The sequence below is a fragment of the Pseudopodoces humilis genome, chromosome 3, assembly GCF_049639895.1.
Source record: "Pseudopodoces humilis isolate 2021_Gansu_Grassland_sample_001 chromosome 3, ASM4963989v1, whole genome shotgun sequence".
In the NCBI taxonomy this organism is placed as follows: domain Eukaryota; kingdom Metazoa; phylum Chordata; class Aves; order Passeriformes; family Paridae; genus Pseudopodoces; species Pseudopodoces humilis.
In genome coordinates this window covers 14027186-14041557 of record NC_142202.1, presented here as the reverse complement: position 1 = coordinate 14041557, position 14372 = coordinate 14027186, and the positions used below count along the sequence as shown (strand labels likewise).

Here is a 14372-nt window from a genome sequence, read left to right as displayed (position 1 = left end):
AACTCAGGACACGAGTCTCTCCCATCTAGACCTGTGACTCTCCTAGATACATTTTGCCTCATCATTCAAAGAGCCCAGAAGGGCAGCACCAGGATGCTCTTGTATCCTCCTCCCTAAAGATGAGCGCATTGAGACCTGTTAGGAGAGCTCAGATCTGTCAGTGACACGATTACCTAGGAAGGTGCCAAAGGACAAGAAGGAAGGCCTCCATTAAACAGCCAGAATGCACTTGATTTTCTTTTGGGTTACATTTAGTTAAAAGTGAGGTAAAAATACTTTATTGATGTGGATGGAAAAACCTTCCATTTATCCACAGATGAGGCAGAGCACAGCCGAAGCAATCAAACCTTCCCACAGTGCCCCACAAAGGAGTGTGGACACCCACTGAGATCCCATTTCAAAGTCTGGCCAAAAGAGGCTGCTGCTGCTGATAACCAGCTGTGGCAGCCTTAGCTTGCAATGAATCACCATCTCCTGAGGGCACAGGCTGAGATCACCCTCTCATGGTATGCCAGCCATCAGCCTACCCATGTGAAAATAAAACATTCATCACACACACGAGGACTGGATATGAACAAATGACCCAGAAATCTGGGGGGTTCCAAGTCCTATTACCCTCTGCCTGAGCCATTCTCCTGTCACATGAAACTTGTTGTGACATATTTTGTGTGGGCTGCTGGGTGGGGGTGGAGAACAACCCAAAGCCTACTTTGTCATTTAATCCTAAAATTATGTATAACTCATTCAACATACAAATAAAAGAAAAAAAAAAACTACCACCAAAGAGGAAAATGTGGTAGCAAGGGAAAAACTTCCTTGTTGCATACTAGGTCTTCATTTGAATTCCAGCATATATCTGAATGAATTATATTTTTTAATTTGTTTAACTATGCTAATAGTCACCATGCACTAGTGGTTTTAGCAGTATTTTCTCTTTATATGTATGACTCAAGAATTGCCATAGCAACTCTCTTCCTAATTAGCCTTCAGTTACTAACAATCAATACAATTAGACAAGGTCAGCGCTGGAGTAAGAGCTGGAGTAAGCTTAAAAAAGGCTACTGGGAGTGAATAACAGCCAGAAGAGGAAGGGAGGGCTCCTGGATGGTCTTCCTCAAATAATGGTGGTCTTTCCCAAAGAACAATTATTGCTCTGCTATTACTCAGTCTCCTGTGAACCAGAGGAGTTGTGGCAACTGAGAGCTTTGCCACTTGAGTGCAGAGAGCTTTCAGCCTGCCAACAGATTCACAAAATACGGGGAATAGAAGCATCCCTATATGTGCAGATAAAAAGATACCTTACTGTCACATTGCTGGGACTGATGTTGACTGCACACCACCAAAATCAAGAGCAAATACGCCCTAGAATTTTATGAATATGAAATCAATCTCCCTGTGTGGGAAAGGTGCCTGAAGCCTGGAGACTGTCCAGCTCACAAGAAGGTGCTGCCTGGGAGTTAAGCCTGTGCAGTGCTTAGCTGAGATCCCATTAGGAGGCCCTCCCTCTGGAGACCTGAGTGATTGCCCACTGCTGACACAATTCTCCCCTCATTTTTACAGCCTGTTTCAGTCGTTAACATGTTATCTGTTACCCTGAAAGCACAGTGCCTGGCAGCACAGTAGGATGGAAATATAATGTGCTATTCAGAGCTACTCTGGGTCCTGGGAATACGAAACAGGATCCTTGATACTGACAGATGAAGGCTCGTGAAAAGCCACTTTACTTGTTAGTGTGTTTAAGTCTGCAACCAAGAAACACAGGCAAAACCAAGCTTATTTTTAAATAAACAGTTTGTGTTGTCAATTATGCCTGGGCACATGGCTGTCACAGATGAACTGAAATCCATTTACTTTCCCCTGTAGAAATTCATTGCCTCTTGGCTCTGTCCTCTGTTCTTGCCTGGACGTTACTCCTTTGCTGCAAATGTGCCTCCAGCCTCAGCTCACAGCACTGGATCTCCCAACAGAGGGTCAGGATCAGGGAATGGAGGAGCCAGGATGTGGCACACGGTGAAAATGTAATGAGAAAACAGTGTGGACAGTGCCGTGTGGGGGCACTTCTAGTCATGAGTTTTGAGGCAATGTGTCTTGACCTTCCCCTGCACAGGATGTCCCAAAGAAGGGCGAAAGGGTTTTAAGCTCAAAAAAGGCAGCTTTTATTAGAGTATCAACTAGGATAATTAACTTTAAAGCAGAAAAACCTTACAGGATATTGGAAGAGAACTGTGAAGATTTTATATCCTCCCTACCCTGACATCCAGTGCCTTTGGAGGTTTGGAGTTCAGAGAATCACAGAATAGTAGAGGTTGAAAGGGACTTTTCAAGGTCATCAGACCACCTTCCCGGAGGGACATCCATCTACTAGACCAGGTTGCTCAGAGACCAGAACAACTTGACCTTGAATGTTTCCAGGGATGGCTCATCCACCACCTCTCTGGGCAACACATTCCAGTGGTTCAGTGCTCAAAGACTAAAAAGCTTCTTCCTTATATGCCATCTAAATCAACCCTGTTTTAGTATAAAACCACTGGTCTTTGTCCTGCTGCAACAGGCCCTGCTGAAAAGTTTGTCCCCCTCTTTTGTGCAGTCCATCCCTGAACATTGAATGGCCAAGTTCCTCAATGGCTTGTTCCTAGTGGCTGTAAGCTCTGCTCAGACCTCCTGTAAATCCTGTCTGTCACCTCTGGGGCTGCTCCCTGATCTCCAGGGCAGACCTTGAGTGAGGATACATATCCATCTCTGGCCTCTAACTCTTCTACCACTTGCAGCCCCTCATATCTGCAAAGCCCCTTCATCCCAGAAATACCCAACACCCCTTCCTCCAGGGAGCTCTGCTGCTGCCAGCTCTCCTAAAGAGTCTCATCTAATTGGAAGTAGAAATAATAAATAAGCACGTTCTTTTCACTGCATCGTGCTCCCCCCTTCTCACAGCACAGATGGGAAAAGCACAAATCCTAAAAGTCCAGCGCAAGAGGCCTGAAAAATGTGGGGAATAAAGGTAAAAAACAGATCACTACAAAAACCTCATTCCAAATAAAAGATAAGATTGACAAAGGGATTAGACATGTCTAATGAGCACCTTCACTTCATAATTACACTAGAAAGGATAAACATTTCCAGATAAAGATGTAAATCTCTGTGCTCTTGAGCAGAAAAGCAAGACAGAAGTAAACAATGCTTCCAAATAACAAAAACTGGTTTAATTCTGTCCCCACATGAAATTCTGCATTATTCCTGGTTTTAATGAAGAAACTTCTAAGCACAAGATAAAATGGACAGACCATTCCTAGCACTTGTGCTGAGAAACCTCCTATTTATTGTGTGCATTTCTTCTCCTCAGTAGAGGAAGCACGCTATGAGGTGGAGAAGTATATTCTCTATGTGGATGAAATATCCCACAGTTATTCCAGAAATGTTCTCTTGAACGTCCTCCTTCAGAAAGTGATATCAGCAGCTCTCAGAGGGGAGGTTCTGAGCTGGGAAAGTCAAAAGGCTGTCCCTGTCCCCAGCTCCCAGTCTTCTGCTGACTACTCTGGAAAACTTACAGACACTAGGAGTTCTCCAGCTTCCTCCATTTCTCTCACAACCATTTGCAATTTCCATCTGTGGTGTTGGCTCCCCAAGCATTCAAAATATTTTCTGGCTTAGTATCTGTCTACCATTCTGAATCCTAGCAATTTAAATGTTTCCCAGACTACTCTCTATGTATATGCCAGCACACATGCATGTATTTCAGTGTATAACTATATATATTCTGCCATGTGGTGAGTAGTTTAGTCACAAAAGGTACACCACTCCTATTTATTTTTAAAGAATTGCACACATATATGGAAGTCTTCATCCAAACCAGGTTTCTGCTCTAGAAAGCAAAACAAATATTCGCTGTGCTTTGTGAGCAAATTGTTCTTGGCTTGGTCACAAAACAAACAAAGGGCTAAATGAATCTCCAGTTTTACACCTGGGATGAATTAGGGCCAGCAGAGCCTTTGATAGAAAAATCAAAATGCAGCTCACTAATAATGATAAAATGCTCAGTTGCCTCTCCACTGAGCAAAGGAGCCATCAAACTAATGATTAAATCCACATCAATCATTTGGCATAATAAAAATAAAGGCTGTGCAATATAATGCTGTCAGAGAATCAACATTTCCTGCTTAGAAAATAAATGTCTTGACTTAATCTCAACATTTGTTTTCCATAAATGCTGAGGATTATATCAGGATTTATATAGCAATGGGAAACACTCCTTCACTGCAACATGTCAATTCCACTAGCATTATTCCTAAAATAAACAGAAAAGCTGGATAAAATTAATATGGGAAGGTGTTCCTGAAATCCTTCTGAAACTGAATTGCTATTTCCAATCTGGTGCCAGACTTCTTCTTTCTACAAACAATATTTACTAGTGGCAACAATAAATATTGAGGCAAATCTCATTTAGAGCAAATTTGGAACAATTCCAAGGAGACCACACCTTTTTCATTCACTCACTGGCACAGTTACAATACACTCAACAAGATTAATAGAAAAAAAAACTATAAAAATCTTTTTTTGTAGTTATAAAATATCTATTTTTTTTCCTTAAAAACTTTAATTTTATATTTACAGTTCTGTTTTCAAATCAGTACATTTTTTTTTAAAATTCTAAATTCTATGGAGAAATTTGGGAGTTAGCATGTAACTAACACACAAAAGGGAACAATTTTTGCAAATTATTTAGAGATAGTAGAGTGAATAAACTGATTTTATCAAGAAAAAGATAGTTATTTAATTCAGGTTAATATTCTGACATATCACATGAGAAAAAGACATATTTTTCCATGTATGGGTGATGAATTTTTTTTGAAAATGTAAAATGTAAATAGAACTGGCAATTCTGGGTTCTTAGTTCTGTAGTATATGCAAATAAATTTAATAAATGTACCACTCAGCCACCTTAAGAATTATTTATATTAATTAATAAATATGTATTTCTTATATTTACAAAGTCACTTAGATGGTCATTTATTCTACCTTGAAAGCGCAAGAATCTCATAATAAAATACAGCTTGAAACTTTCTTTATTTCCAAACAGAGTGAATCTTCTGGAGGAAAGAGATGAAAAGTGACAGCAGTGAAGAAGTGACAGATTTTGGGGAAAAGTTTTTTTGATTTTGCCAGCATCCATCCTTCCCTCTTGGAACAAAAAACCCACCCAAAAGCACCTGAGAGGAATGTCAAAGAGCTGGCCAGAAAGCAGACATAGCAGCCTCCTCAGCATGCAGTGAACATACCCACGGGAGAAAAGAAGGATTACAGGATTAATTCTGTGCCACAGGATGACCATCAATTCTGAGGCTCCTCGCTAGGTTTGCCAGTCACAATAATCACCTTCATGCCTCTAATGCAAGGACCTGGGCTGGGGCTTCCTTGCAAAACTTAATGATCCAGGGGAAGGAAATATCCCCATGTGATGCTGAACCTCCAGCCCGTCTGCTCTAGTGGTTGCAGGGGAAGTCCAGCAAACTGCCTAGGAGCAGGGCAAGCCAAATGAGAAATAATCTTACTGAGAAAAAAAATCTTCATCATTCAAAACATTTTCAGTTGCAGAGGTGGGTAGTTCGTGGTTGGGTTTTTTTTTGTGTGTGGTGGTTTGTTTTTGGTTTTTTTCTTTTTTACCACTGGGCTGAGACCTTCTTTAAGAACTGTGCATTTCAGCCTCAAATCTCATTTTGGATGAATGAGGCTACTTGAAAGCCTACATTTATATATGCAAAAAGACTATCTTAATTTAGCATGCACTTAGTTTTATCTGTTTTGGTTAGCATGGAGGAGGGCAGAAAACACTGGATCAAAGTTTCCTCTTAAAATAGAACTCACACAAGTGGGAACTCACACAAGCATTTGCCCACGTTTCATGTTTTATGAATTCAGGTAATCTGAACAGTATGTCACTGGGGAGAGGCATTAAAGCATTTAGCATACATTCAGACAAGTTGGTTCCCTTTTTTTTTTCTCTCTCTCTGTCTAGACAGCTGTAAAACAGGGACCTGAAATGATGTGCAGGATGATTCTCCCATTAAATACTTCAGTCTTTAATGCTGGCTTCACACGGATGCAGTTAACAAATAAAGGTTCTGCTAACAGTTCATTACCACAAATCTCATTCTTGCTCAACAAAAGCAAGTAATGACAAAATGCATTTTCTTTCTAAATTTATTTTATCAAAGAAAGCAAGCATCAAGATATTAAACCACATAAAAAGAATTATGAAATACTTCTTTCTTGTGCTCCGATGTGTTTCAATTAAAATATGCAAATATTAGCATGTTTTTCTGGGACTTTTTGAATAGAAAATTTAGAAAATGTTGATATGGACACTACTAATTGATTTTACATTTCCTAGCTTCTTCTTCTAAGGGTTTTACTTTATTTGTAATTTTGTTTCACCCAAGCATTAGCAAAAGACTGAGATCAGATTTTCTTTCCCTGAAATGTAGCAAAACTGTAATTAAATCTCTGCTCTTTGACATGGGCAGTGAGTAACTGACATGGATTATAAATTTCTCCTCCGGTTTTTTTAATTGTGCAAGGGATGACAACAGTAACTGCAAGTGGAAGATCTCTTCCACGGATAAGCTTTGGCAGGGAAAAGCAGAATACCAAGTGATGATGCAGCAAAAGGTTTATAGATGACAATAAAGCCACCCAGTCTTCGTTCACTGCTTATTGTCTTTAGAACGCAAGGCATAGCTGCTACTGTCATGAAGCAAACTGAATTTAGAACACCCAGGCTTCCTATATTTTCACACCCAGCACAGAAGTGTGCTACCCAGGGGCTGATGTTTCCACAGGCTGCAGGAGGGTTACCTGAAGCAACATCACTGCCCGAGAAGGAGAAGCGCCCTGGCAGCTCGCGGCCATACGGAGAGCGGCACAAGGCGCTGCTCTGCCCGGCTCCCCCAGCACCATGGGATACAGGACCCCTGGAGAAGCCCCTGTGGCTGCTTGCCTTTCACATCCCATCCATGGGAACCCTTCTCAAAGGGCAGGGGGGCAAAAGAGGACTGACACACCCTGGCTGCTGTCAGGCTGTGACGTGCACGTCTGGCAGAGGACAAGCTTTCTTACATGATTTTGAGGTCTGAGGTGCCACCAACCCCTCCACTGAGAAAAAACCCTGCTCCAACCCTCTGATCACCATCAAACACAGACTGTCAGCTGGGGTGGGGGCATCTGGGACTTGCAAGTCCAGCTGCAGGAGCCAGGAAGCCTCCCCTGATTGCTCCCTGCCTGACCACCAGCCTGCTGACTTGTCCAGAGCTACAGGGAAAACCCCACGACACAGTAATGGCCCCATTCAAACATTTATTCTTTGGGGTAACAGCCTGAATCTTGAATTTCTTTGCCTATGTTGGTTACTTGTCTTCATGTTTTTGAACAGTAGTCCTCTGTTCCCTGAGAGAAAATGCACACTAATTTAAATGCATTAAGTAGCATACTTATTTTCACAGCCTGCCCTTAAGATGCAGAAAGTTACACAAAAGTTCCTATAATGTAAATGAGAATTTAATATCCATAGAGTTGCACCTTGAGAATATACCCTGGAGTATTTACTACCAAAGGATGACTTTTACCTTATTCAGTATGTGTTTTGGTACACAGAATGGTCTGTGTACCACTTTCACCTTAGGGATGCAAATAAATACTTTTATAAGCATGCACTATTTAACTTATATATCACAGCAGATCCTAAAAATACATATTTTTCCGCTTGAAAAAAAATAAATAGCAGGTAATCCAAATGATGCAATGAAAGGTAGAAAGCAACTCCTGCCTAGGTACAATTTCCAAATGATTTGGCTACACTGAATCATACCCATTTTCTCAAAATAGCTTTAATGAACTTATTTTAGCCCAGCCTTTTGCATATCAAATGAGGCACCACACAATACAAGAAAAACTGGAGAAGCTGTGAAATGCTGAACAGCTTTCTTGGTAGCAGAAGACAGACTGTTCGTCCTTAGGTGATCCTGTGATTCCTGCCTCCCCCCCTTCCCTCCCATGTCTTTGGGCTCTACGCTGAGAGGTGTCACAGAGTCACCTGCAGGAGCTTAATGAAGCTGATTTTAGGAGCACATGGGATGGGTTAGCCACTTGGTAGCCCAAGCAGCCAAGGCTACTGCTGAAGAAGGTCTGGATGGTGAATTCATCAATTTGCCAGGTTGTCATAGCTTGCTAAAGAAACTGAAGTCTTCTCATTCTGCCAAAGCTTCTAGCTGAGACTTAAAATCAAGCCAAGAGTTCTGGTCCTTCCCCAACCACAGAGAGAGAGAGACAACCTTTGATTCAAAGTTCTGTCTTCTGGTCTTTGTTGTCGGCAAACAACTCCTCTGAGTTTGGATAAAACATAAAAGGTAACTCAGTGTGATCTAATTGAGTCAAAGGAAATTGTGACTTGACTTTTAGCCTACAGGGGCAAACAGGAGAGATTTTAGCATCATCTATCAGGTTGGTTGTTGTTTATGAAATAAACTAGTGCTTGTGTATTAGGTCACAGAGCAGCAGCATTTGTCCTTAGGTTCTGTGACTGGATCCACAGTCTCAGCAAAGAGAAAACCAGAAAATCTTGAATGCATTAAGTAGTTGAGTAAATTCATGATTCAGGGCTACTTTTCCTCTACAAATTTGTGAGGAAGCAGTACATGGCTGCTATCTTCCTTGGACAGAAAAGCTGTTTCCAGGAGTGTCAGCTAACCTAAACCTAAAAGCTTCAGCTTTCTGTGATCTCCAGAGCTCATTAAGGGTTTAGCTCATCAAGTTCTATTATCCATACCACAGTCCATGCTCTTAAAATATGTTTTTTTCCAGCATCTCTTAAAGAATTATAAAATATAAAATACCTCCAAAATAAAAACAGAGCCAGTAATGGTGTTTTTTTTTTTCCTCTGTGACATCTTCTAGTTCAAGAAGTACTTCATCCTCACAGCTGAGTTTCCTTAGGCTACACACAGGTTGGGTTTGAGAGCAAATGATGAACCAAAGCATTATGTTTTACCTTAAACCCTTCAAAAAGAGCAAATAACTGATGATGAATTTTAAAGGGGATTGTGCCTCAGGGTACAGACATGAAGCATCTTTTGCTTGCACAGGCTAACACAATCAGACCAATTTTCCTATAAATATGATGCCCAAATCAGGCCGTGTTAGATCAAGATTCACAAATCTACTTTACCTCCTCGTAGTAACACCAGAAAACTCAGCATCAGAAAAAAAGAGACTTAGCTTTGCTTTTGACTGTCTCTACTCCAAATTAAGCTCTTTCTGTGCAGGTTGAAGATGACATAGCTGCTGCAGAGCATGTCAGATTGATTTTGCCAGGTTTGTGCCTGCATGGGACTGCTTTTTAATTTAGTAACTGGAGGGTTAATTAGTTCTAGGAGTGTAAACAAGTTGGTTAAACAGAAGTCCAGAAGAACTGCCACGTTCCAGTTGACTAATACGTAGGAGTAGACTAAACATGTAGCAAAAACAACCAATCTGCTTTCCTGAACACTTATTTGATAAATTAACATGAAGCCAGAGTTGTGCAGAAGTTAGAGAGCTGCAGCAACAAAATGGCAACCTCAGACCTGTGGGATTCTGAAAGAGTTTTATGTAGGAAAATTTAAGTTGCATATTTAGTAAGAGAAGTCTCTGATAATTAGAGCCCATAAGCTTATTTCATAACTATTAACACTTTATTTAAGAAGAAAAGATCCTTCTCCCAGAACAGGAAAGTTGCTGCACCACATGACAGTCTGCAGAACGGTCATTTCATGCTTTGTCAGCAACTGAAGGAATTCAGATGATTGAGAAGATAATGACAAACTAGAAAATTGCTCAAATGGGCTCTCACTCTCTAAGAAAGAGAAAAAAAAAAAAATCAGATGAAACCCAAAAGATTTGGTCTTGGTAACTAAAACTGGAGCTTCACCAGGTAGGTCAGATCAACACCTCCATACCAACATTTCCAAGTCAACTAGATTTTCCATTATGAATCACAGTCATTAGTGTCCATTCTGGAAAGTCCTTGGACAGTCCAAATAGAAAACAAATGAGACCTTGCCTGGATATTCTGACTGAAAAGTATTTGATATTTTCAGGCAAAATACATCTATTTAAAGGTCTCAGCAGTTTAAATGTTTGGGAAAATACTAAAATGCATAGCAAAAGCAGGAAAGTATCAAGGAATTATTTTTCTTTGAAAGTCAGAAAATTCAAAAGCCTTCATTCACTTTGAAGGGAAACAGAGCTAGGATTCTTAGGGAGGACTCATCCCTCATTCAACCTAGAATCATTAAGGTTGGAAAAGACAGATATTTCACAGAATATTCTGGGTTAGAAGAGTCCCTCAAGGATCACTGAGACCTCCAAAATCATCAAGTCCAACCTTAGACCAAACACCACCATGTCAAGTAAACCTGTGATGTCCAGCTGTTTCTTGGACACCTTCAGGGGTGGTGACTCCACCACTTCCATGGGCAGCCTGTTCCAATGCCTTAAAACCCGTTCTGGAAATTCTGACATTCTCCCTGGTCCAACCTTGACCTCCCCTGGCACAACTTGAGGCCATTTCTTCTTGTCCATTTGCTGGGGAGAAGAGGCCAAGCCCCACCTGGCTACAACCTCTTTTCAGGAGATTTTCTGAAGATAAGCAGTCTTTCTCTTAAAGGCTGAGGCAAAGAAAGCATTAAGTAACTCAGTGCTTTCCTCATCCTTGGTGCCAATGTTTCCCCCTGGGTCCACTAAAGGAATGAGATTTTCCTTGGTCCTTTTGTCTCTAATATATGAATAAAACCCCTTTTATTACCTCTCACAGCAGTGGCTAGATTGAATTCTAACTGAGTTTTTATCTTTCTAATTTTCTCTCTACATGACCTAATGACATCTTTGTATTCTTTCTGAGTTGCCTGACCTTTCCAAAGGTCGTAAACTCTATTTTTTTCCCTGGGCTCCTATGAAAGCTCCGTGTTAGCCAGGTTGGTCTTCTTCTGAGACAGTTCATCTTTCAGCACCTAAGGACACTGCTTTGGTGCCTTTAAGATCTCCTTCATGAAGAATGTCCAGCCTTTCTGAACTTCTATCTTATTAAGGACTCTTTCCCAAAGGACTCTCTGAACCAGTGTCCTAAACAGGACAAAGTCTGCTATGCCCAGGACAGCCTCTGACCATCACATTTCCAACTTGTAATCAACTGCCTCATCCCCTGTGGATGATTCCAAAGACCACCATTTCCCTCCAAATTCTGGGCTTTTACACCTACCCTGTTCTCAGAAACACACTTAGGAATGGTGCATTAGTGATGAAAATCACGAGTACAGCTATGCTGGACTGCAGAAGATACTGTTTTTCTTCAGCAACACATTCAGGAAATATTGTCACTCTTCGTTTTTAGCCTACTCCATTCTAGGGGAGCACACACATAAACTACATTGAAGTGTCTCATTTGTATCCATCAGGCCATCCACATTTTACCATATGGAGATATCACATTATTAATAGCTGTTTTCTTTAAATAGGCTACAGTTTGCTTAAACTTTCTTTCTGTGCATGATCTTGCAAGAGTAAAGAGGCTTTCACACAAAGGCTGTGTTTTTATATGCAAATCTATTATTTGATTACCCACTTTTTTTGTCCCTACATTATCATGAATATTTCTGATGAATGTTTTATGGGTTAGGCTTAGGATTTGTGAGCTATTTCAAATTTTATCTGTTTGCTATATCATCTGCAAATACCACAGTTTTGTTGATGTTGATTGGTCTCATTTACATATTTATCATTTTTTTATTTTCAAGGATGTTTTCCTTGAAAACTATAAACTGACTGTCCCCATTTCTCCTCCATGTACTATTAGTAGATGGATGTATTTTCAAAGTGAGCCCATTTCCATTTATAATTCTTTTGGTTAACAATAAATCACCACTTAGAAACATCCCATTCAATGCCTTCATACACATCTGACATATGGTTTCTGAGTAATTAAAGATAACAGAAGCAGTTCAAAGTGCACTTTGCAACCCACTTCACAGTCCAAAGTACTCAATGATTTTCCATAAGGACTGGGCTAAAACAAACCCTCACCACCTTCTTGCTAAATCCCTTATTCATGTGAGAGTTCAAGAGAGAAGGGTAGAAATGATGCAGAGAAAGGGGCTTTGGAGTTTTGCCATTACACACACAGCACTGAAAAAGGTACTGCATTTTAAGTACATTTCTCCACTGCCACTCAGACTGCTCTTGGGCGAACAGCCTGTTTGTGATCCTCTCCTGTCAGGGTGCAAGTGCTGCTCTGTTTCTAAGCAAAATGTGATTTGCCCATAGATGAAATATTTCATAAAAATCATACATCAGGCAGAATATTTCAGGTTGGACAGTGAGGGTTATAATTTCTGATGCTAGCACCAGCTATAGATTTTCTGTTGTTAAAGAGAAGTAGGAAACACGTTACTAAGGGTTTTCCCTTCTAGTGGTGGAGCTGCAATATCTCCACAATAGCATACTAATGAATGTAAGATACATCTGTTCATGAAAGGTGCTCATAATTGTATCTCCAGGCTGATCACTAAAATTCACACAAATGAGCTGCTTTTACTCTTTGTGTATGAAGCTTTTTGGATCTACGACCTGTAAGAAACTTCTCTCACACATTCTGCCAGCTGCCTCTGAACATGCACAAAACAATCCTATTTACTCATTACTGAAAAGAGAATTAGCTGACCTATTATTAACAGATCTTTCCTCCCTAATCTTTCCATTGTTTCATTCCAAAACTCACAAAATAATCAGCTTCCTCTGCTATGGCACTGTATTTATTAACTGCAATGACATTCTGTGCTCAAGCAGCCCTTTGTCTGAAGGCTGCCCGATTGCTGATATTAAAATACATTTATGACAACATTGTTCTGGAAGGTGTCAATAAAAAAGCATTCAATTTTTTCTTTAAATAGAAAGATAAAAGTATATGAAGCTCAGTGATAGGGACTTGCTCACAGGCTGTAAAAGGAGCTGCAATCAGAAAGTGCTGCTTAGAGTAAAATAGTTGATTCCTAGTAAATATTGACACAATACGTACATTTTCTCTAGGTCAACAAGTCCTGCAAAAGCTCCTTTGGGAATGACTCTCATCTTGGTGAGGACAAATCTCCTGAAAATAGAGAAAATGGGGTGATTATTTACTATTCACAGCACAGGACTGCGCAGCCTTGCCAGCACAGGAGAGGCCTTTCTCACAGGCACAACGATGGGCTCTGGGCTGAAGGTTTTGGCATCTAAGTACAGCTGTAATATCCAAAATTACAGCACAGCATTGGGGAAATGACAGCATTCTCCTCAGGGGAAAAAGCTTCCATCAGTAGGTGCCATTTCCTTGTTTGCTTCAGGAAGAAATCCAGACTTGCAGCTTCTCTGTCTGCTGAGAGGGAACAGCATCTTTGTCATCTCAGCTGCTCTTCTGAGTGATGCTCAAGCACAGGATGAAGCACCCCTGTGGAGCCAGACTGGGATAAGGTGCTTACTCAAGCCTGTAAAGTGGTCCATCCATGCTCATGCAGGAAAATTCCTTAACCTGTTGCACAGCTAATTTAAGGAGTCAGCTACTGTCTCCCATCATTGCAACTTTAATAACTTTATGGCTTCTCACAGTCTCTCTTCTAATTAGTTCATAATGTGCTCCAAATTGGGACTTTGGAATACTGGATCACGCATGCACCAGGACAACATTTTTCTCATTTTTAAAGGTCACAGAATATGCTTTATGAAGAAAACCCTTTTGAAATACCATATAAGCCTTTTTGTTAACCTGGAGTCATCTCATTTAACTGCAATAAACAAAAAGGACTAGAAAACTTCTGATGGCAGTCAGCAAATTGTATATAGGGTTTCTACCACTCCTAGGAGAAAATATCTGCATGATTGTTTTCTTTCACACATTTAATCATTGATAAGAAGCTAGCATGAACAAATGCATATGTTAACATGACCTGCTCATCACAAGACATCAGATAATATTGATTGCATTGAGAGACAGTTGTTAAAAGATGTTTTTTTCTTTTTTTAAAAAAAACACTCACCCATTTTACATACATGAACCTGTTACATACATACATCACACCCTGTGATTCAGTTTCTTAGTCTATTTTTCCTTGGAAACAGAAATGAATATTCTTCCACATTACCATGGAAGTCTCTTTTTCATTGAACATATCTGCCAGACACCCCTAATTTTCACCATCTCAGAACTGGTTTTGTATGTCTGTTTAGGATCACCTTTCAGCCCATATTCTGTCTCATTGTAAGGTTTGCAGGAGGACAGAAATGGGAACTCAGCCTGCTGTGCAGTTCTGCAAATT

At 40.4% G+C, this 14372-nt stretch overlaps 1 protein-coding gene across 2 annotated transcripts in view; it reads right to left on the bottom strand.

Moving 5' to 3' along the window:
• The window catches only part of FSHR (follicle stimulating hormone receptor), a 78602-nt gene that overhangs the window by 36375 nt on the left and 27855 nt on the right, over positions 1 to 14372 (bottom strand). The window contains exon 2 of one of the 2 annotated variants that reach the window (XM_005523257.3): positions 13097 to 13168. The exons of the other annotated variant lie outside the window; for it this stretch is intronic. Within the exon in view, the coding sequence (XP_005523314.2) occupies positions 13097 to 13168 (72 nt within the window). The remainder of the gene's footprint in view (positions 1 to 13096; positions 13169 to 14372) is intronic. 2 annotated transcript variants of the gene reach the window in all.